At 55.5% G+C, this 24,527-nt stretch overlaps 1 protein-coding gene across 1 annotated transcript in view; it reads left to right on the top strand.

The window, feature by feature from the left end:
* gckr (glucokinase (hexokinase 4) regulator) overlaps window positions 1-23,231 on the top strand; it is a 177,020-nt gene extending 153,789 nt beyond the window's left edge. Inside the window, exon 19 of the mRNA XM_072499054.1 lies at window positions 20,995-23,231. Within this exon, the coding sequence (XP_072355155.1) occupies window positions 20,995-21,153 (159 nt within the window). The 3' untranslated portion in view covers window positions 21,154-23,231. The remainder of the gene's footprint in view (window positions 1-20,994) is intronic.
* Window positions 23,232-24,527: the final 1,296 nt, after the last annotated feature.

The following is a 24,527-nucleotide window of genomic DNA, read 5'->3' as shown; positions in this document are numbered from 1 at the left end:
CATTGTGCGCTACAATTTATTAAGCGAGCTTAAAAGACTATGGAGCTCCGGATCGCCCCGGAATGCCTGCGGATCAGCCCCCACGCAGCGAACTCGGCAGCAGTATTTAAACACTGGCAAGCATGTTTTGAAGGCTACCTCCGAACGGCCCCCGGCCGCCCGCCATCATAGAAGACCAGAAAATGCAGGTCCTGCATTCGAGGGTAAGCCCGGAAATTTACCCTCTCATAGAAGACGCAGAGGATTTCCCGACGGCGCTCGCATTACTAAAGAGCATCTACGTTCGCCCCGTGAACCAGGTCTACGCGCGCTACCAACTCGCAACGAGACGGCAAAGTCCCGGAGAATCGCTAGAAGAATTCTACGCCGCGCTGCTAATTTTGGGACGGGGCTGCAGCTGCCCGCCGGTGAACGCGATCGAACACACGGACATGCTAATTCGCGATGCTTTTGTGGCAGGTATGAACTCTCCCCAAATCCGCCAAAGACTTTTAGAAAGAGAGTCGTTAGGACTCTCAGAGGCACGGGCCATTGCAGCTTCCCTAGATGTGGCCGCGCAAAACGCCCGCGCCTACGGCCCCGACCGCGCGGCAGCCCCTTGGGCTCCGTGGACCCCCGTCGCGACAAACCCCCCCCCCCCCTCACAGGCTTGCGCGGTTAAAGCGCCGGACCATCCCGGGGGGGCCCGCTGCTATTTCTGCGGGCAAGCGAAACACCCCCGGCAGCGCTGCCCGGCCCGCGCAGCTATTTGTAAAGGCTGCGGCAAGAAGGGCCATTACGCGGCTGTGTGCCGGTCCCGGGGGGGTCGCCGCAATCCCCGGAGAAGAACGAACCCAGCATAGCCCGAACGCTCCCCAAACCCCCCAGCGCCCCATGTGCGACCCGCGGGTGCCGACATTTTGGGTCCCGGGCACCACGAGGGGAGGATGGACGCCGCCATCTTGTGACCCCCCCAGCCACGTGCGATTCATGGGGGCGGCCATTTTGTCCACCCCCGACCACGTGCGATCCATGGGGGTGGCCATTTTGTCCACCCCCGGCCGCGTGCGATTCATGGACGCCACCATCTTGGATGACAACAAAGGACCCCAGCATCGACGGCTCCACGGGGTCCGAAGAAGACGCCGCGACACTACTACCACGACTGGCTTCGGTGACTCTGGATCAATCACGGCCCCGGACGCTCCAGACGACGACAACAACAGTGCTGATCAACGGACACGAGACATCATGCTTGATCGACTCCGGGAGCACCGAAAGTTTCATTCACCCAGACACGGTAAGACGCTGTTTTCTGACCATCCATCCAAGTACGCAAAAGATTTCCCTAGCTGCAGGATCCCACTCCGTAGAGATCAAAGGGTTCTGCATCGCGAACCTAACGTTGCGAGGGAGGGAGTTTAAGAACTACAGGCTCTACGTCCTTCCCCAACTCTGCGCGCCCACATTACTGGGATTAGATTTCTAGTGTAACCTTCAGAGCCTAACATTTCAATTCGGCGGCCCAATACCCCCACTCACTATCTGCGGCCTCGCAACTCTCAAGGTTGAACCGCCGTCCTTGTTTGCAAACCTCACCCCGGATTGCAAACCCGTCGCCACTAGGAGCAGACGGTACAGCGCCCAGGACCTGATATTTATTTGATCTGAAGTCCAGCGGTTGCTGAAGGAAGGCATAATCCAGGCCAGCAATAGTCCCTGGAGAGCCCAGGTGGTAGTAGTAAAGACCGGGGAGAAGCAAAGGATGGTCATAGACTATAGCCAGACCATCAACAGGTACACACAGCTAGATGCGTATCCTCTCCCCCGCATATCCGACATGGTAAATCGGATTGCCCAGTATAAGGTTTTCTCCACCGTGGACCTCAAGTCTGCCTACCACCAGCTCCCCATCCGCCCAGGTGACCGCAAGTGCACAGCCTTCGAGGCAGACGGGCGTCTATACCACTTCCTAAGGGTCCCATTTGGTGTCACGAACGGGGTCTCGGTCTTCCAACGGGAGATGGACCGAATGGTTGACCAGCACGGGTTGCAGGCCACGTTCCCGTATCTCGACAACGTAACCATCTGCGGCCACGATCAGCAGGACCACGACGCCAACCTCCAAAAATTCCTCCAGACCGCTAACGCCCTGAACCTCACATACAACGAGGAAAAGTGCGTTTTTAGCACAAACCGGTTGGCCATCCTGGGATACGTAGTGCGCAATGGGATAATAGGCCCCGACCCCGAACGCATGGGCCTCCTTATGGAATTTCCCCTCCCCCACTCCTCCAAAGCCCTGAAACGTTGCCTGGGGTTCTTTTCATATTACGCCCAGTGGGTCCCCCAGTATGCAGACAAGGCCCGCCCGCTAATACAGACCACTACCTTCCCCCTGTCGACAGAGGCTCGCCAGGCCTTCAGCTGCATCAAAGCGGATATCGCAAAGGCCACGATGCGCGCCATCGACGAGTCCCTCCCCTTCCAGGTCGAGAGCGACGCATCCGACGTAGCTCTGGCGGCCACCCTTAACCAAGCGGGCAGCCCTGTGGCCATTTTCTCCCGAACCCTCCACGCCTCAGAAATCCACCACTCCTCAGTGGAAAAGGAAGCCCAAGCCATAGTGGAAGCTGTGCGACATTGGAGGCATTACCTGGCCGGCAGGAGATTCACTCTCCTCACCGACCAACGGTCGGTAGCCTTCATGTTCGATAATGCACAGCGGGGCAAAATTAAAAATGACAAGATCTTAAGGTGGAGGATCGAGCTCTCCACCTTCAACTACGAGATCTTGTACCGTCCCGGAAAGCTGAACGAGCCGTCCGATGCCCTATCCCGCGGCACATGTGCCAACGCACAAATAGACCGTCTCCAAGCCCTCCACGAGGACCTCTGCCACCCGGGGGTCACTCGGTTCTACCATTTCATAAAGTCCCGCAACCTCCCCTACTCTGTGGAGGAGGTCCGTACAGTCACCAGGAACTGCCACATCTGCGCAGAGTGCAAACCGCACTTTTTCAGACCGGATAGAGCGCACCTGATCAAGGCTTCCCGCCCCTTTGAACGCCTCAGTCTGGATTTCAAAGGGCCCCTCCCCTCCACCGACCGCAACGCATACTTCCTGAACGTGGTGGACGAGTACTCTCGTTTCCTCTTCGCCATCCCCTGCCCCGACATGACAGCGGCCACAGTCATTAAAGCCCTTGGCACCATATTCACACTGTTCGGTTGCCCTGCATATATCCATAGCGACAGGGGGTCCTCCTTCATGAGTGACGAGCTGCGCCAGTTCCTGCTCAGCAAGGGCATAGCCTCGAGCAGGACGACCAGCTACAACCCCCGGGGGAACGGGCAAGTAGAGAGGGAGAACGGCACGGTCTGGAAGACCGTCCTGCTGGCCCTACGGTCCAGGGATCTCCCAGTTTCCCGGTTGCAGGAGGTACTCCCGGATGCTCTCCACTCCATCCGGTCGCTGCTGTGTACCACCACTAACCAAACGCCTCATGAGCGCCTCCTTGTCTTCCCCAGGAAGTCCTCCTCCGGAACGTCACTGCCGACCTGGCTGGCGGCCCCAGGACCCATCTTGCTCCGGAAACATGTGCGGGCGCACAAATCGGACCCGTTGGTCGAGAGGGTTCACCTTCTCCACGCGAACCCGCAGTACGCCTACGTGGCATACCCCGACGGCCGACAGGACACGGTCTCCCTGCGGGACCTGGCGCCCGCCGGCAACACACACACCCCCCCGACACTGATCATCCCCTCCCTACCACCGGCGCACCCCACGACCGCCCCCTTCCCGGGAGGATCGGTCCTCCTCCCGTGCCCGCCCAGGAGTGAAACAGGAACGAACACCGAAATGCTCCCGGAGACGACAACGCCTGAACAAGCACCTGCACCACCACCGGGGCTGAGGCGATCGACGAGGAAGACCAGACCGCCCGCTCGACTCGTGGCATCCGCGTGACACCAAGAATGTTGTTGTATTGTAACAAAAAAAAATTTTTTCTCTTACTAATATTGTAAATAGTTTCACAAACTTTGTACATAGCCCAGTGTAAGGCTAAAACTGTAGTAACATGTCCGAACGTTTCCTGCCAGGACCAGCCTTGTAAACCCCTACCACCATGCGAACCACCACCCCGCCGGGTTCCTTTTTAACAAGGGGTGAATGTGGTGGTATGTATTAGGGGTCATGTGGGACTGTGAAGCCGTGATGCTATTGGCTGACAGACCCCGGGTCCTGGTTGGCTGCTGACTCCTGGCTCTGGCCTGAAGGCGGAGTATAAGAACCCGAGCTTCTCCCCGCCGCTTCATTCTGTTGCTGAACTGCTGGGGACAAGTCTCGCTTAATAAAGCCTGAATCGACTTCATCACTTCTCGTCTCTCTCGTAAGTCATTGTGCGCTACAAAGTGTAAAGGCCAAAGGAGCGGCACTGGAGCAACGGGAGAAGTGAGGGGAAGAAAACAAAATGGCGGTGGCCAGGGAAAAAGGGGAGCTGCAGGAGTTCATCAAGCGCTGCTTCAAGGAGCAGCGCGAGGAGATGCGCAAGGAGATGTTGGCGCCTATGCTTTCGGCAATTGAAGGACTCGGGATCACCCAGAAGGCCCACGAAGCTAAGATCCAGGAGATACAGAAAAGAGTCAGTCAGAACGAGGACGAGCTCGTGGGCCTGGCGGTGAGAGTGGAGCAGAACGAGGCGCTACACAAGAGGTGGGCGGGAAGACTTGAAGACCTGGAGAACAGGTCGAGGAGAAAGAATCTGCGAATCCTGGGTCTCCCTGAGGGGGTGGAGGGGGCTGATGCCGGGGCATACGCGAGCACGATGCTCGAGACGATGACGGGCACGAAGGCCCCTTCGAGGCCCCTGGAGTTGGACGGGGCACATCGGGTGCTGGAGAAGAAGCCCCAGGCAAATGAGCCGCCAAGGACGATGGTGGTGATGTTCCACCGGTTCACGGACAGAGAGTGGGTCCTGAGATGGGCCAAGAAGGAGCGGAGCAGTAAGTGGGACAATGCAGAGATCCGAATATACCCGGACTGGAGCACGGAGGTTGCAAAGCGGAGAGCAGGTTTCAACCGGGCCAAAGCGGCGTTGTACCGGAAAGAAGTGAAATTCGGAATGCTGCAGCCAGCGCGACTGTGGGTCACATACAAGGGCTAACAATATTACTTCGAAATGCCTGAAGAGGCGTGGACCTTTGTACAAGCCGAAAAGTTGGACTCTAACTGAGGGTTTGGGAGGGTGGGGGGGGGGGGGTTTGGGGTTTGATGTGTGATGGTTGTTGTATATAGGGGGTCAATCACACGCAGGAAATGTTACATGGGCTGGGGGAGAGAGACAAGGCGGCGACAGGAGCTGCGCCAGAGGGGGCGGAGCGGGCTTTGGAAAGGCGGGAAGGGGAACGAAGGAATGCATATGGATTGGGAGACTCCCACGCGGGGAGGTCAATGGGACGGCGGGGGAAGCCGGGGTCAGCAGGCGTCAGCTGACTTATGGGAGTGACATGGGGGGAGCAAAAAAGCTAGACAGGGGTCTAGCGGGGGGGGGGGGGAGGGGGGGGAAGGGGGGGAAAAAGGGTTGCTGCTGCACTGGCCGAAAGGGAATGTGACACAGAAGAGGTGGTCGGGACGGGGGTCCCCCCCTCTGGGGAACTGGAGGGTGAGGGAGGCGTGGACATGGGACTGGCCCAGAAAAGGAGATGGCTAGTCGGCGGGGCGTGGGGGTGTGTGATGAACGGTTACTGCCTTATCATCATGTAAGGTGATGTCCCCTTTAAGACCAGGCTTGGAACCCTGGGGACTCCGCCTCTGGCTCCGCCCATCTGGGAGCCATTCATAAAGGCCTGCCTCATGGTCTGTATAGCAGTCAGCTCTCGTCCAAATCTGTAGCATAGTTATTAGCCTAATAAAGCCTTCTTTACAGTTTAATCTCTAAGCATCATTATTGAGGGTACCTCAATTTATTAGGCTAAACTAGATTCAGGATGGACGCAGGCCTAAAACCAGAGAAGCTCAATCTGGAAGCACGGATGCCGGAGTCAAAGGAACTTTTTAAATACTGGCTGCGGTGCTTCGAGGCCTACCTGGACTCCGCAGAGACTCCCATCCTGGGGCCACGCAAGCTGCGTCTACTCCACGCCCGGGTGAGTCACAGAATCTCCGCCACGCTCGAAAAGGCGACGGGTTATGAGGAAGAGATTGAGTTGCTCCGCAAGCGGTTTGTCAAACCCGTCAATGAGGTGCACGCCCGGCATCTGCTCTCTACCTGCCGGCAGCGCTCGGGGGAATCGCTCGACGAGTTTGTTGAGAAACTCACCGCGCTGGCCAGGGACTGTGACCATCAGGATGTGACAGGGGAAGTCCATATGAACCTGCACATCAGAGATTCTTTCGTGTCCGGCATCCGCTCGACCTACATCCGGTAGCGACTGCTCGAAAATGGGGCAAAAGACCTCCAGGAGACGCTAACGCTCGCCTCCTCGCTGGAGGTGGCCCGCCATAACTTGGGTACGTACCCCGCGGACTCTGCCAGCCCCCCCCGGACTTCCTCAGACTCGCCCGTAGTACAGGCCTGCGCCATGCGGCGACCCGCTCACCATGGGGGCACACCTCGCTACTTCTGCGGGCAGGGCCAGCACCCACGCCCACGCTTCCCAGCCCGCTCCGCGATCTGCAGCGACTGCAGGAAGAAAGGGCACTTTGCGAGGGTCTGCCTGGCCAGACCCAGGGGCCAGAAAAACAAAGAACAGCCGGCCCGAAAATCAGGCTCCCAGGCCCGCAGGCCTCGCAATGCTGCTGCGCACCGACCCGACACGTCCTCTTCTGACGCGTCATCAGCCTCGTGCGAATCATGGGAGCGGCCATCTGGTCGGCGGCCATCTTCTCGACCCGACACGTGCGACCAACGGCAGCGGCCATTTTACGACTCCGACTACCCGCGACTGGGTGCGATCACCCTCGATCAAACTCGGCCAAAACACCTGCAGAACTCCATGATGCAGGTCCAGGTCAACGGGCACGACACTGCATGCCTCTTCGACTCCGGGAGCACGGAGAGCTTTATCCACCCTGAAACGGTAAGGCGCTGCTCCCTACGCACCCATCCCACATCCCAAACCATAGCCCTCGCATCTGGGTCCCACTCGGTACAACTCACGGGGTACTGTATTGCGGATCTCTTGATCCAGGGTGCCAAATACACCCATTTCAAATTTTATATCCTCCCTCACCTCTGTGCCCCCCTGCTGCTCGGACTGGATTTCCAGCGCAGCCACCGAAGCCTGACACTGAAGTTCGGCGGACCCTTGCCCCCCCTCACGGTGTGCTGCCTTGCGACACTGAAAGTTGCACCCCCCTCGCTATTCGCTAACCTCACTCCCGACTGTAAGCCCGTCGCCACCAGGAGCCGGCGCTACAGTGCCCAAGATATGGCTTTTATCAAGTCAAAGGTCCAGCGTTTACTGGGAGAGGGGGTCATCGAGGCTAGCAACAGCCCTTGGAGAGCGCAAGTGGTGGTAGTCCGATCCGGGGAGAAGAAACGGATGGTCGTGGATTATAGCCAGACCATAAACCGATTCACGCAGCTTGATGCGTACCCCCTTCCTCGCATCGCGGAAATGGTAAATCGGATCGCCCAATACCGAGTCTTTTCCACGGTCGACCTCAAATCTGCCTACCACCAGCTCCCCATCCGACCAAAAGACCGCATCTATACTGCCTTCGAAGCAGCCGGCCGGCTCTTCCACTTCCTCAGGGTCCCCTTTGGTGTCACAAATGGGGTCTCCGTCTTTCAAAGGGCGATGGACCAAATGGTGGACCAGTACGGTTTGCGGGCTACATACCCGTACTTGGACAATGTCACCATCTGCGGCCATGATCAGCAGGACCATGACGCTAACCTCAAAAAGTTCCTGCAGACCGCCCGAGCCCTTAACCTGACTTATAACGAGGGCAAATGCGTTTTCCACACCACCCGGCTGGCCATCCTCGGCTATGTCGTGGAAGACGGGGTCCTAGGTCCCGACCCCGACCGCATGCGCCCCCTTAAGGAACTCCCTCTCCCCCGCAGCCTCAAGGCCCTCAAACGGTGCTTGGGGCTTTTCTCCTATTACGCCCAGTGGGTCCCCAAGTATGCGGACAAAGCCCGCCCACTCCTAAAGACCACCACTTTTCCCCTCTCGGCTGAGGCTCAATCGGCCTTCAACCGCATCAAGGCCGACATCATCAAGGCCGCCATGCACGCGGTGGACGAAACCATCCCTTTCCAGGTAGAGAGCGATGCATCAGACATCGCCCTGGCTGCTACCCTCAATCAAGGAGGCAGACCAGTAGCGTTCTTCTCCCGAACCCTCACCGCCTCCGAGATTCGACACTCTGCAGTCGAAAAGGAGGCACAAGCCATTGTGGAGGCTGTGCGGTGCTGGAGACACTACCTCGCCGGTAGGAGGTTTACCCTCGTCACCGACCAACGGTCGGTCGCCTATATGTTCGATAACACGCAACGGGGCAAAATAAAAAACGATAACATTTTGAGGTGGAGGATCGAACTCTCCACCTACTCGTACGATATCAAGTATCGTCCAGGGGAGCTCAACAAGCCCCCAGATGCCCTGTCCCACGGCACATGCGCCAACGCGCAGGAGGACCGCCTGCAAGCCATCCACAATGACCTCTGCCACCCGGGGGTTACCCGGCTCGTCCATTTCATCAAGTCCCGCAACCTACCTTACTCAACCAAGGAGGTCAAGGCCCTGGTCCGGGCCTGCCAGGTATGTGCGGAGTGCAAACCGCACTTCTATCGGCCAGACAAGGTTCGGCTCGTGAAGGCCTCGGGCCCCTTTGAGCGACTGAGCGTGGACTTCAAGGGGCCCCTCCCGTCCACCAACCGTTATGCCTATTTCCTCACCGTGATCGATGAGTTCTCCCGTTTCCCATTTGCCATTCCCTGCACCGACATGACCTCAGCCACGGTGATTAAGGCACTGCACAGCATCTTCACCCTGTTCGGTTTCCCTGCTTATATCCACAGCGAACGGGGTACATCGTTCATGAGCGATGAACTGCGTCAGTATCTGCTCAGCAAAGGCATCGCCTCGAGCAGAACGACCAGCTATAACCCACGGGGAAACGGGCAGGTGGAGAGGGAGAACGCGACCGTTTGGAAGTCTGTCCTTCTGGCCCTGCGGTCGAGAAATCTCCCAACCACCCGCTGGCAGGAGGTCCTACCCGATGCCCTACACTCCATTAGGTCACTCCTCTGCACGGCCACAAATGAGACCCCTCATGAGCGATTGTTCCTCTTCCCCAGGAAGTCTACCTCCGGGGTCTCGCGAGGAGCCATAAAACGGACCCCCTAGTTGAAAAGGTCCGACTGCTCCACGCCAACCCCAGTTACGCCTACGTGGAGTACTCCGACGGCAGGCAAGATACGGTTTCCCTCCGGGATCTGGCGCCCGCTGGATCCTCCACCACAGACGCCCCTTCCCGCGCCGCTCCCCTGCAGGACCCGTCGCCCCCTACAACACACCCCCTTCCGGCCCTACCACCCGTTGGTGAGCTCATACCGTGCGCCCCCCCCTTTACACACCCCGCCGGCGCCGGCTCCGCTACCCCCGGCCCTGCCTAGTTCCTCTGCCCCGACCCGGACCGAAGCTCCGACCGCTGTGCTCCCGGATGTGCCCTCAACCGGGACGTCCGTGCCCGCCGCACCACCGCCCGAACTGAGGAGATCGAGGAGGACGATCCGGCCGCCGAGACGGATGGACCTATGATGTCACTTCACCCCCGCCGGACTCCTTTTTAAACAGGGGGTGAATGTGATGAACGGTTACTGCCTTATCATCATGTAAGGTGATGTCCCCTTTAAGACCAGGCTTGGAACCCTGGGGACTCCGCCTCTGGCTCCGCCCATCTGGGAGCCATATATAAAGGCCTGCCTCATGGTCTGTATAGCAGTCAGCTCTCGTCCAAATCTGTAGCATAGTTATTAGCCTAATAAAGCCTTCTTTACAGTTTATTCTCTAAGCATCATTATTGAGGGTACCTCAGGGGGGTGAGAGCCCCTCCAATCCGGCTGATAACGTGGAATGTGAGGGGCCTGAATGGGTCGGTGAAGAGGGCTTGAGTGTTCGCGCACTTAAAGGGACTGAAGGCGGACGTGGCCATGCTCCAAGAGACACACCTGAAGGTGGCGGACCAGGTCAGGCTAAGAAAGGGATGGGTAGGACAGGTATCCCACTCGGGACTGGACGCGAAGAATAGAGGGGTGGCAATATTGGTGGGAAAGCGGTTGTCATTTGAGGCCAAGACTATTGTAGCAGACAATGGAGGGCGATATGTAATGGTGAGCGGTAGGCTGCAAGGGACGTGGGTGGTGTTGGTAAACGTCCACGCCCCGAACTGATGCAGGATTCATGAAGCGCATGTTGGGGCGCATTCCGGACCTGGAGATAGGAGGCCTGATAATGGCAGGGGACTTCAATACAGTGTTGGATCCAGCACTGAACCGCTCCAAATCAAGGACTGGAAAGAGGCCAGCGGCAGCCAAGGTACCTAGGGGGTTTATGGATCAGATGGGGGGGAGTGGACCCATGGCGGTTTGCAAGGCCGCAGGCCAGGGAATTTTCATTCTTCTCCCATGTACACAAAGCCTACTCCCGGATAGATTTCTTTGTTATGGGTAGGGCGCTCATCCCGAGGGTGGAGGGGACAGAGTATTCGGCTATAGCCGTTTCGGACCATGCCCCGCACTGGGTGGAACTGGAGCTGGGAGAGGAGAGGGACCAACGCCCGTTGTGGTGGCTGGATGTGGGACTGCTGGCGGACGAGGTGGTGTGTGGGAAGGTGAGGGGGTGTATCGAAAGGTACTTGGAGGCCAACGACAACGGAGAGGTGCGGGTGGGGGTGGTATGGGAGGCGTTGAAGGCGGTGATCAGGGGAGAGCTAATTTCCATTCGGGCTCATGGGGAGAAGACAGAGGGTATGGAAAGGGAGAGGTTAGTGGGGGAGATTTTGAGAGTGGACAGGAGATACGCAGAGGCCCCGGAGGAAAGATTACTTGGGGAAAGACGACGGCTCCAGACGGATTTTGACCTGTGGACCACAGGGAAGGCGGAGGCACAGTGGAGGAAAGCGCAGGGGGCGACCTACAAGTATGGGGAAAAGGCTAGTCGGATGCTGGCACACCAGCTCCGTAAGAGGATGGCAGCGAGGGAAATAGGGGGAGTCAAAGAGGGAAGGGGAGACACGGTTCGGAGTGCGACAAAAATAAACGAGGTATTCAAGGCCTTTTATGAAGAGCTGTACAGATCCCAGCCCCCAGCGGGGGAAGAGGGGATGAGACGATTCCTAGATCAGCTGAGATTCCCGAGGGTGGAGGAGCAAGAGGTGGCTGGTTTGGGGGCACCAATTGGGTTGGAGGAGCTGAGCAAGGGTTTGGGAAGCATGCAGGCGGGGAAGGCCCTGGGACCGGACGGATTTCCGGTGGAGTTCTACAGGAAGTACGCCGACCTGTTGGCCCCGCTACTGGTGAGGACCTTTAATGAGGCAAGAGAGGAGGGGATCCTGCCCCCGACAATGTCGGAAGCGACAATTTCTTTGATCCTAAAGCGGGACAAGGACCCACTGCAATGTGGATCGTACAGGCCGATCTCGCTCCTCAATGTTGATGCAAAGTTGCTGGCAAAAGTCCTGGCCACGAGGATCGAGGACTGTGTCCCGGGGGTAATCCACGAGGACCAGACGGGATTTGTAAAGGGCAGGCAACTAAACACCAATGTGCGGCGGCTCGTAAACGTGATAATGATGCCATCGGAGGAGGGGGAGGCGGAGATAGTGGCAGCTATGGACGTGGAGAAGGTCTTTGACCGAGTAGAGTGGGAGTACCTCTGGGAGGTGCTGCGTAGGTTTGGGTTCGGGGTAGGGTTTATCAATTGGGTTAAGCTCCTTTACAGAGCCTCGATGGCGAGTGTAGTGACGAACCGGCGGAGGTCGGAGTACTTCCGATTGTACCGAGGGACGAGGCAGGGGTGCCCCCTGTCCCCCCTGTTGTTCGCATTGGCGATCGAATCATTGGCCATGTCATTGAGGGAGTCTAATAAATGGAGGGGGGTGGTCCGGGGGGGAGAAGAGCATCGGGTGTCGCTATATGCGGATGACCTGTTGCTGTACGTGGCAGATCCAATGGAGGGGATGGTGGATGTCATGCAGACACTAAGGGAGTTCGGGGTGTTTTCGGGCTATAAGCTCAATGTAGGGAAGAGTGAGCTCTTTGTATTACAGGCGGGGGACCAAGAAAGAGGGATAGGGGACCTACCGCTGAGGAGGGCGGAGGGGAGCTTTCGGTATCTGGGGATCCAGATAGCCAGGAGTTGGGGGACCCTACATAAATTGAATCTGACGAGGTTGGTGGAGCAAATGGTGGAGGATTTCAAAAGATGGGACATGTTACCGCTCTCGCTGGCGGGTAGAGTGCAGTCGGTCAAAATGGTGGTCCTTCCGAGGTTTCTGTTTGTGTTTCAGTGCCTTCCCATCGTGATCACTAAGGCCTTTTTTAAGAGAGTAGGCAGGAGTATTATGGGGTTTGTGTGGGCAAATAAGACCCCGAGAGTAAGGAGAGGGTTCCTGGAACGCAGTAGGGACCGAGGAGGGTTGGCACTGCCAAACCTGGGGAGCTACTACTGGGCAGCAAATGTGGCGGTGATCCGCAAGTGGGTTATGGAGGGAGAGGGGGCGGCATGGAAGAGGATGGAGATGGCGTCCTGTAAAGGAACGAGCCTGGGGGCGTTGGTGACGGCACCGCTGCCGCTCTCGCCGACAAAGTATACCACGAGCCCGGTGGTGGCGGCAACGCTAAGGATCTGGGGCCAGTGGAGACGGCACCGGGGTGGAATGGGAGCATCAGTGTGGTCCCCGATCAGGGGTAACCACCGGTTTGTCCCGGGGAAGATGGTGGGGGGTTCCAGAGCTGGCATCGGGCATGGATTGGAAGAATGGGGGACCTGTTCATCGACGGGACGTTTGCGAGCCTAGGGGCACTGGAGGAGAAGTTCGAGGTGAGGGCTTTTGTAAGGCGACAGGTGAGGGAATTCCCGTTGCTCCCGGCACAAGAAGTTCAAGATAGGGTGATCTCGGGTGTATGAGTCGGGGAGGGCAAGGTGTCGGAAATACACCAGGAGTTGAAAGAAGAGGGGGAAGCGCTGGTAGAAGAGTTGAAGGGTAAATGGGAGGAGGAGCTGGGGGAGGAGATCGAGGAAGGTCTGTGGGCTGATGCCCTAGGTAGGGTTAATTCCTCCTCCTCGTGTGCCAGGCTCAGCCTGATACAATCACCCCAGTTGCTCCATCCATCGAACAGTCTTCCTCTAACTGAACAGGTTACTCGTTTACTACTGCTATACAGGGGCAGACTATTTTCTCCCACTGGAGATGATTCGCGTCTGATTTGAGCTCGCGCGGGGAGTGGGTGTCGAGAGGCGATTCACAACCCTAGCCATGCAAATTTAAGCATGATGGGGTAATATTCTCTGTATGCACGGATGGCGAGGTCTTTGTAGTTGAAGTGCTCAGATAACATACGGCTTTGTAAATTAACAAAACTGTTTATTAATTAACAAAAAGACTAAAGGGTTTCGATGATGTTTACTAAGATTTCAGTTGGATACGACGGCTAAATACAAACAACTATGATTAACTATTATTAATTACTGTTGACTCAGGAGCTGCTCGATCTGTCACTGCAGCCTGTGCCTGCTGTCCAGCTTGTGTGTCTCTCTGTACTGTCCAGGAGAATACGTCCTGTCTCCCATGTGGCCTGTCTTCCAGTGACCTACTCCTGTAGCCACGCCACCTGTGGTTGGATGCTAGAATTGTAATCCATGCAAGCAGGCACTAATGTTTATATATAGTTTGGTTATTATGTTATATACATAAATGATATTCAACATATCATTACAACAGGAGTTGCAAGAAATTCCCTCATGAATCCTGCTATCAGACCACTATGTTGAGCGGGTGGCCAGATAGCGAGATCTGGTGGTTGGCCTCTCTCCCCCTCGCACACAAATCCTGCACTCCCCCAACCACGGAATTTGCCGGGTCAACTGCCCCCTGCCTCACAGTACGCATGCGTGAGGGTGACCCGATCTATCCCACTTACCCTCCACCAGAGACCCCCATAACAAAGACCCCCACCAGAGAGCTCCATAACAGAGACACTCACTCGAGACCCCCACCAAAGAGCACATAACAGAGATCTCCCATTACAGAGACCACACCCATCACCTTGATTATCCTGCGAATAGATGAGGGTTTCCAGATAGGCGGGGGAGATGGATATATGTACATGATCAGGAGACCTCAGAGCATTTCAAGGACACTGGCAGCAGTCAACAGTTTTAACAGTAAGCAGCCTGTAAGTAACACCTGAGGGGTGAGTTGCTAATCTTTTACAGCAGCGATGGGAGGTTCAGCCACGGAACCCCGATCCCGAGGGGGCACCCCGAGTCCACAAGTTACATCAAGTCAGTTCCCACTCGTTCCAGAGCTCCAGGCATGCACCCCCCAGCAAAACTGAAGACACTGAGAAAGATACTTACCTCTTTGCTCCCCCTCAAAGTCCATGGCGCAAGTACCCTGTTTGTAAATACTTGTGCCAAATCACACTCATGTGATTCCCGACTGGGCGGGGTGGAGCAAAACAGGAGATTTGTGCTTCCAGTCCGTTAATTGCATTCTAATGAATGTCGATGAGCTGTTTGTAAGTTCTTACCAGCATGGAGCGGGAAGCCCGCTAGGGCTAACTGGGCAGGACTTGGATGGGCCTGCCATCTGCTGCTGATCACATTTTTGGCCTTAGGCAGGGTTCTTCACCTGATCCGGATTCCCGATCTTAGCAAGCAGCACAGGGGTGGGTAGCTGGTGGCCAGGGCACCCGGACATGGTGTCCGGTATGAGTGCAGGGTAGGGAGCACTCCTACTCCGGGTGGGGAGACAGGGTTACGGGTGTTTGGGACGGGGTCAGTGCCGCCCTCAGGAGGTTGTGCAGCTTTTTGCGCCACTCCTGAACAGTCCTGGCAGTGGGGCCCACGGCGCTCACAGCATCTAAAACCTGTGCCCAGACCTGGTGTACGGCAGCAGCTGGCAACCTCCTTCCCACTCCAGGGTAATGGGCAGCCCAACTTTCCTCCATGGCGTCCAGCAGGGTCTCGAGCTCAGTCTCCGCGAATCGGGGGTGCCGCTCTCCTTGCCGCCATCTTGTAGGCTGGGAGGAATGTGTGTGGGGAGTGGAGTGCTAATATGCGGCTTCAGCTTGTCATCCGCTCGAGTGTCAAACCTGACTCCGGCGTATCCGACACTGGATCTCAATGGAATCGATCATGCTTCACGTGGCACCAGTGCGAACCCATTAACGGTTGATGAATTGCTCCAGGGTCAGCGCCAATTTTGCTGTCGTAGAAGTCTACTGATTCTGTCCTGGTGTCAACACTTAAGGCGGGATATTCCATTGGCTGACGCCAAAATTGGGAAATGAGATTAGGCGGAGGATAGGTTCGATGCCAAAATCATGGCAGGTGCCAATTTGATGCCAAATCGCAATTCTCTGTCACCTTGACAGCACGTCAATGCGTTCCGGAATGCATATACAGTAAACACCATTTTCCTATCATGAGCGGGCCTGACCCGGTATTCTCCAGGGCCTCCGCGATTCTCCGCCTCTGCTGGGCCGAATTCCCGACGGTGTGGTTCACTTTCGCTTTTAAATATTGTGAAACCGGCGTCGTGGCTCATGAGGGAGAGAGAGGGGGTAGACACAGAGAGGAGAGACTGTGGGCAGCTGGGCCGGACACTAGCCGGGCTGGCTGGTGTGGGGGTCCCTGCCAGGACTGGAGGTGGGGGGGACTTACGGTTAGGGGAGAGGGCCATTTGGCCGGGCTGACCCTCCATGGGACTGCGGTGGTGTTCAGCCACAGACCACCAATGCCGTGGCCGGCAAGGCAGCCATCAGCCATCTTGCTGTGCAACCTACTGACCACCCACCTTGGCCTCTGGTTCTGCAGAGTGACACTGGCAGTACAGGTGCGACCATCTCCCCAGCATCCGCACCCTCCGCCATACTCCACCTAATCAGCCACGACCCGTCGGCGGGGCGTCACGTGGCTCACCCAGGGCAACGGCCACTGTAGCCCCTATGGGGGCACCAAATGGGGGCCGCGGATCATACTGCCGGCATGGGCAGCGCCAGCCGACGGTACCCTTGGCAGCAGGGCCAGATGCCAGGGTCAGAGGCCCCAGAGTGATGGGCAGCGATGGGGCCAGGAGTGCAGGGATGGAGAGTGGTGGGACATGCCGTGGCAGCGGCCGCAGTGCCAACCGGGGCCACCATGTAGCCCGTTGGACTTCATTGGACAAGGGGTATGCACCCTGCTCACACGTCGGCCTTTCACCAACTGCAAACAATAGATATTGGAATACAGCCAGCAAAGGTGGCCTTCCTCAAAGTCGCCGCAGCCCTGGGGGATGCCGTGCAGCTGTACAAGCTGGTACTGCTTAAGGAGGAGGGGGAAGCTGCAGCAGCAGAGCGTGCAACAGTGGAGCGTGCAACAGTGAAGCATGCTGCAGAGGGACAGGAGGCAGCCGCACAGGAAGGAGAGCAGCACACCCAACAGGCCGTGGAGAAGGTGCCAAGGATGCGCCACATGAGGCCTCGCGCGTATCGGTAGCACTTGTCATTCAAGGACCTGCCAGACTGGGCATGCCATTGAAGACTCCTGCTGAGCAGAGAGACAGTGCGACATATCTGCCAGATGATGGTACACCTGGCACTGCAGGGGTATGGGGGAGGACATCAAGGTGACGGTCGCCCTGAACGTCTAAGCCACAGGGTCTTTCCAGGGGCCAAGTGGGGACCTGTCCGGGATCACAGACCTCGGTGCACAGGTGCATCCGTGCCGTCATGGAGGCCCTATATGCCCAAGTGGCTCAATACATCCATTTCAATGTGGACCGAGCCCACCAGGATGTCTGGACAGTGGGATTCGCCACCATCGCCGACATGTCCCAGGTCCAGGGGGTGATTGACAGGATGCATGTCCTCCTACAAGCGCATGCAGATGACAGGCCACTCTGCACAAACCGAAAGGGGTACCCTTTCGATGAACGTGCAGCTGGTGTCTGACCATGAGCTGCGCATCATGCACGTCTGTGCCCGGTACCTGGGCAGTGTGCATGACGCCTTCATCCTGGCGCACTCAACGATTCTTGACATGTTCGAAACTCTCCCCCCCCCCCCTCCCCCCCACCCTCCTTGCTTCCGGGCGAAAGGAGTTATCCACTGTGGTTGTGACTGATGATGTCTATCCACAGACCGACGCGGAGACCCGCTACAACAGCCCCCATACAGCGACCAGCAGTGTTTCTGCCTCCTGAAGACATGCTTCTGGTGCCTGGACCACTCTGGAGGGGCCCACTTGAATGACACTGAGAGGGTCACCTGCAAGGTGGCGGCCTGCCGCGTCCTCCAAAACATTGCGCAGCAGAGGGGCGGCGTATTAGAGGAGGAGGATGAACACCAGGCCTCATCCAACGAGGAGAAAACAGGGGAGGGGAGGGTGGGCACGACATGAGGCATAGGCACGCATGGGAGGCCGTACAATGTATGTGCCTGGGCCAATGCGCACGGGACGCTCTGATCGCCTCCAGGTGCACCGACTAGGGAAGCAGGGGGGACACTGGCCAGGGGCACGGACACTGGATCCCACCCCGCAACCCCCCCTCCTGGTCAACCCCCTCACCTGCACACTCTCCATGATACACACCTGCCGCACTACAGGGCGGGTCCTTGGTTGGCAGTAACACCGGGTATGGTCCATGGGATGGAGGATGATGACAAACCGCTCTGCGATGAGCTCTGGTGCTCCACATCATTTGACAGCATCTGAGTCCATGGTAGCACTTTCCCCCACCATCCATCTGGGTGATCCCTGCATGTGAGCTGGTCATTCCATCACACGGTGCCATCGGATTCCTGGGGTGATGGTGGTGGGGACGGTCGGAGGGGAGAGTGGGGAGCCCAGACCACCCACAGCATGGCAGAAGGTAGAGCAAGAGTGGAAGCAGCCGGGTGCAATTTCCGCCCTGCGACCTGGGTCCCTTTGGTGGCCGCCTTCTGGGGCCACCAGGCCTGGATGAACCCAGCTGCTCCACGGGTATCCCAGGTGACGTACTGCCACCCTGTTCTTCCCGCTGCACACTAGATGCGCTAGGGACAGGACAGGGGAGTCCAAGATTCTGTAGCTCCGGCCCAATCACCTCCTCCTCCCTCAGGGATGCCTGATGGCCCTGGACTACTCCATTGGACGGGGGTGTGAGCGGAGCTATCCCCTGAGGCTCCCCCACCTCCTGGCACAGCCAGTCTTGGAGGCCAGCTCTGGCAAAACCAGGGTCTGCATGCTCGCGGCCATGGAGCACAGGGAGTGAATCATCTCCATCTGGGACTGCTTCACATCGCCCAATGACTGTTCCACCACCTTCTGGGCCTGTGTCACATCAGCCAGTGACTGGGCCACCTCCCACTGTGTCTGCGCCACGTCAGCCAATGCCTGGGTAATGGTGCCGACGTTCCCAGCCATTGCCCCCCACCCCCCTGTGACTGGGCCACACTCAGGAGCCCTGCTGCGATGCCTGTGAGGCAGAAACCCTGTCCTGTGCCTTGGCCAGCTCCTACACAGAATGCCCCAGGCCTTGGACATGCTGATCCATAGCCAAAACTATCGCCCCAATGCCTCTACCGCGGACGCCACTCGTGCGGTGTTGGCCTGGGTGGCACGCATCGTTGGCACCACCTCCTGCACCTGCACATGGTTGGACTCAAGAAAGCCATGGGCGGGGATGCACTGCTGGCGGACCAGAGAATCCCGCTGCCAGCAAACAGCGAGAGAAGTCTGGCCTTGGTCTCCCGATAGAATCACTACATTGCAGATGGAAGCCATTCAGCCCATTGTGTCTGCATTGACCCTCCAAAGAGCACCCTACCTGGACCCAAACACCCTCCCTATCCCTGCAACCCCATAATCCCACCTAACCTGCACATCCTTGGACCGTGAGAGGAAACCAGAGCACCCGAAGAATGGGAGAACGTGCAAACTCCACACAGTCGCCCATGGCCGGAATCGAACCGGGGTCCCTGGTGCTGTGAGGCAGCAGTGTTAACCACTATGTAATGGAGGATGTAAATGCAGGAGGCAGTTTAATGGAGGTTTACTAATTGATACCTGGAATGAGCTGGATGTTTTATCGGGAGGTTGGATAGGCTGAGCTTGTTTCCACTGGAGATTAGAAGAGTGAAGGGCGGCTTGATTGAAATATATAAGGTACTGAATAGTCTTGACAAGTTGGATAGGGAAAGGTTCTTTCCTTTTGAAGGTGAGTCTAGAACTAAGAGGAACTGGTTTAAAATGTGGGCTCGCTCTTTCAGGACAGGGTTGAGGAGAATCTTTTTTTCTCAGAGGGCTGTGTGACTTTGGAATTTTCTGCCTCAGAGTCGGGATCATTGAATATTTTAAAGCTGGAGTTAGATCCTTGTTAGGTAAGGAGTCAAAAGTTACCGAGGGTAGATGGGAATGTGGAATTCTGAAGACAATCAGGTCAGCCATTATCTTATTGAATGCGGAGCAAAGTCGATGGGTCGAGTGGCCTGCTCCTGCTCCAAATTTATATGTTCATAAATTTAGTCCAATGGCGTCTCCAATCTCGATATTCCACAGTCCATCACTCCCGCTTGTTGCATGCATGGTTAGACCACCACCAGTTTTCATCTGTTTCAGCATTTGTAAATCATCTTATAATCCTGAGTTGCCACTGAGTAGTGATGGTGAGTCTTCTCTGTGAATTGCTGGAGTACAAAGTAGAGGATAATAGCTTGCAAATAGACATTTTTGAACCTGAAAAGACATCAAGTACTTCCATTCAAGAATTGGTGACCAACAACTTTTGCCATTTGTTTTACCCTCCCCTTATCTTTCTGCTCAGTGTCATAAAGAGTTCCCTGTACCTTATCTTTCAGTTCTGAGAACATGTCTGAAACCACCCAAATAAACTTTCCTTTGTTTTTCCAGGTGATGATAGGTCTGTTGTATAGAAGGAAAAAGCAGTTTCATTGATACAGTCGAAGCAGTTGCCAGCTGGTGTTTTGGGCAATTGGCAACAATTGATCTCAGTTGCCTGGCCGGGCGATTGACTTTTCCTGGTTTGAGGCAGCTGACACTGGTTGGTGCTTGGCTATAACTGGTCAGAAACAGTCATCACGGAGCAGTACGGTGGCGCAGTGGGTAGCAGGTTCGATTCCTGATTTGGACCACTGTCTGTGTGGAATTTGCACAATCTCCCCATGTTTGTGTGGGTTTTACCCCCACAACCCAAAGATGTGCATACTAGGTGGATTGGCCATGCTAAATTGCCCCTCAATTGGAAAAAAAATTGGGTACTCTAAACTTATTTTTTAAAAAGAAAGTCACCACCAGTCGACCTTCAGCTGTTTCTTCACCACCACCCCCCCCCCCCCCAGCATAAAAATAGTCATCATTTAAGAGTAACTGGCACTAACTTTGCAGTGTTAATCCAAAGATTATAAGAATTGTTGTGTAACAATTGCAAATATGACCCTGAATGAGAAGGAGGTACTTGCTTGAGGTTAATCTTGAGGTACTCAGAAGTATCAGAAACTTAAACAGCATTGGTCTGTGCTGAATCTGAACCTTGCTACACTTATTACAAGCAAATTTGTTTAATTCTTCAGTATGATTCATATAGTGGTTTTAAACATTGATTCTGTTAATGTTAGTCCTTTATATGTTTATATTTTTCATAGAACATTATGTAATCATTTTCTCAAATCAAAAGCATGGAAAATAATAATTTCTTCATACCTGTCCACTAATTTAGCAGTGAGTATGTTCAGGTCAGTAAGAGATGATATGTCAACTTTGTAAGTCTGGAATGCTTTGTGGTATTTTCAGATTGTTCCAGCAGCGATGGTGGCATTAATGAGAAACTGCCCCATATCGGAAGCAAAAGCTCGACTTGCATCTTGCCCAATTGTACGAGAGGCCATCAGTGAATTTGATATCCAAGGGCAAAACTGGAGAGCAGATCAAACAGAAGCAGCTGAAGATTAAATCGATGGATGAAAATTTCTTTCAGAAGCTTTTTATGTATTTTAGTTGTTACGGCCCCCTACAGGAACAGAACTTGTACTGCATCCAACAAATGCATTTAACAAGGTGCGGGGTTTTCTAATTGTGCTCACCCCAAGACCGGAAACTCCTGCCCGAAGTCAACGGGCCGTTAAATGATCCGTCAAATTTTCCCTCCCGCCTGCAATGATTTCCAAGGCAGGCGTGACTGGAAAATTTACCCCAAATTAAAAATTTATATTAAAATCAAGACTGAATTAATGAAAAAATATTACAATTGTGTTCATGTCAGTTAAAAAGTGACTGTCCACTGATTGGGGTGAGTTTTATTGAAAAAATGCCTTTATTTTTGTAATGATGTGGAGATGCCGGCGTTGGACTGGGTTGAGCACAGTACGAAGTTTTACAACACCAGGTTAAAGTCCAACAGGTTTGTTTCGATGTCACTAGCTTTCGGAGTGCTGCTCCTTCCTCAGGTGAATGAAGAGGTATGTTCCAGAAACACATATATAGACAAATTCAAAGATGCCAAACAATGCTTGGAATGCGACCATTAGCAGGTGATTAAATCTTTACAGATTCAGAGATGGGGTAACCCCAGGTTAAAGAGGTGTGAATTGTCTCAAGCCAGGACAGTTGGTAGGATTTTGCAGGCCAGATGGTGGGGGATGAATGTAATGCGACATGAATCCCAGGTCCCGGTTGAGGCCGCACTCATGTGTGCGGAACTTGGCTATAAATTTCTGCTCGGCGATTCTGCGTTGTCACGCGTCCTGAAGGCCGCCTTGGAGAACGCTTACCCGGAGATCAGAGGCTGAATGCCCTTGATTGCTGAAGTGTTCCCCGACTGGAAGGGAACATTCCTGCCTGGTGATTGTTGCGCGATGTCCGTTCATTCGTTGTCGCAGCGTCTGCATGGTCTCGCCAATGTACCACGCTTCGGGACATCCTTTCCTGCAGCGTATGAGGTAGACACCGTTGGCCGAGTCGCACGAGTATGTACCGCGTACCTGGTGGGTGGTGTTCTCACGTGTAATAGTGGTATCCATGTCGATGATCTGGCACCTCTTGCAGAGATTGCCATGGCAGGGTTGTGTGGTGTTGTGGTCACTGTTCTGAAGACTGGGTATATTGCTGCAAACAATTGGCCTTCCACGCCAGCCAGTGGAGCCAAACCCACTCCGGCGCGGGCCTAGCCCCTCACAGTGAGGGCTTGGCCCCTAAAGGTGCGGATTCTCCGCACCTTTTGGGCGGCCCAACGCCAGAGTGGTTCACGCCACTCCATCCTGCCGGGACCCCCCGCCCCGCCGGGTAGGGGAGAATCCCGGCCGATGTGCCCAGGTACAGGGAAAAGGCAGGGGGGTGGCACGAATCATGATGCTCGTTAGGAGAGTTGGCGCAGGCACGATGGGCCAAGTGGCTTCCTTCTGTGCTGTAACAATTCCGTGATTTTCAGATGACTTGATTTCTTCAAACAGGGCTTTGAAAGAGAAATAGGTGGTTAGCACTGCTGCCTCACAGCGCCAGGTACCTGGGTTCAATTCCGGTCTTGGGTGACTCTCTATGTGGAGTTTTCACTTTCTCCCCGTGTCTGCGTGGGTTCCTCCGGGCGCTCCGATTTCCTCCCACTGTCCAAAGATGTGCAGGTTAGGTGGGGTTATGGGGTTACAGTCATAGGGCGGGGGAGTGGGTCTAGATAGGGTTGGTGCAAACCCGACAGGCTGCATGCTCTCCTTCTGCACTGTAGGAATTCTATTCAATTCCAAAGTTACAGCTGATGAGCAGGAGAACCATCACAAAAACGAATGACAAGTATCACAAATTGAATTGACTCAAAGTGATACTTCCACCGATTGGACTATGAAGTGCTACAAGGCCTGAAAAGAAGCCTGTGGTCAGTCTTTTCACAATGAATCCCCACAGTTTAAACTGCATACTGATACATCAGATTTAGGTCTAGTAGCAGCATTTGGTTAAATGACCGTATGTAAAGAGAGACAGTGATATTATCATGATGACTTGTAAATATTTTTCGACTGAATAAAAGTGCCAGCCAGTTATTGGAGTAGTAGATCATTTTAAATCCTATTTTAATGGAATTCAATCTTGAGTTGTTTCTGATCATCTGTTCAGGGTTGATTGTTTGCTTTGATGAAACAATATCTGCACCATCTATGATTCACAGAGCTCAGAAAAACAGCTGTCGAGACAAGGGGCGAAATTCTCCGGAAACGGCGCGATGTTTGCCGACTGGCGCCCAAAACGGCGCAAATCAGTCGGGCATAGCGCCTTTGGGGGCCGAGCCGCAACCTTAAGGGGCTAGGTCGGCGCCGGACGAATTTCCGCCCCGCCAGCTGGCGGAAAAAGCCTTTGGTGCCCCGCCAGCTGGCGCGGAAATGACATCTCCGGGCGGCGCATGCGCGGGAACGCTAGCAACCGCTGACGGCATTCCCGCACATGCGCATTGGAGGGAGTCTTTTCCGCCTCTGCCATGGTGGAGATCGTGGCGGAGGCGGAAGGGAAAGAGTGCCCCCACGGCACAGGCCCGCCCGCGGATCGGTGGGCCCCGATCGCGGGCCAGGCCACCGTCGGGGCACCCCCCGGGGCCAGATCGCCCCGCGCCCCCCCCCCGGACCCCGGAGCCCGCCGGCGCCGCCTTGTCCCGCCGGTAAGGTAGGTGGTTTAATCTACGCCGGCGGGACAGGCATTTTAGCGGCGGGACTTCGGCCCATCCGGGCCGGAGAATCGCGCGGGGGGGCCCGCCAACCCGCGCGATTCCCGCCCCCGCCGAATATCCGGTGCCGGAGACTTCGGCAACCGGCGGGGGCGGGATTCACACCAGCTCCCGGCGATTCTCCGACCCGGCGGGGGGTCGGAGAATCTCGCCCCAGTATTATCCAAAATTCCTCTGTGGGAACAAGAAGGAACATGAAGTTTTACTTTGCAGAACATTACTGACAGCATTCTTACACCCAGTTGTTTCAATCTAGGGTGAGGGGGAAAAAAACGGGAAGGTGAGGATCCAATCATTGAAGCGGTAAGAAGAACAAGCTCAGCAGGTCTGCAAGTCAGAAGGAGGAGCACAGTTTTGATGCTCGAGGTGGATATTGGATACCATCGCTGTGTGTGGAAAATGCCACATACAAAGGCAAAGGCAGTTCTAAAGCTATATTTGCCAGGAAAGTTACAAATTCTCCAGCTGAAATTCTCACTGCCAGCAGGAACCTCTGTTCCTGCTGCTGTCAAATGGAATTCCCATTGAAGTCACCCTGCGCTGCCGGGAAACCCATGGACAGGGGTATGCTGCCAGCAGGACCAGAGAATCCAATCGGCAGCGAACGGAAGGAGAATTCCGG

Source organism: Scyliorhinus torazame, chromosome 4, assembly GCF_047496885.1.
Source record: "Scyliorhinus torazame isolate Kashiwa2021f chromosome 4, sScyTor2.1, whole genome shotgun sequence".
NCBI classification, from domain to species: Eukaryota; Metazoa; Chordata; class Chondrichthyes; order Carcharhiniformes; family Scyliorhinidae; genus Scyliorhinus; species Scyliorhinus torazame.
Note: the sequence above shows the minus strand (reverse complement) of the source record. Positions and strands in the feature narration are given on the sequence as shown.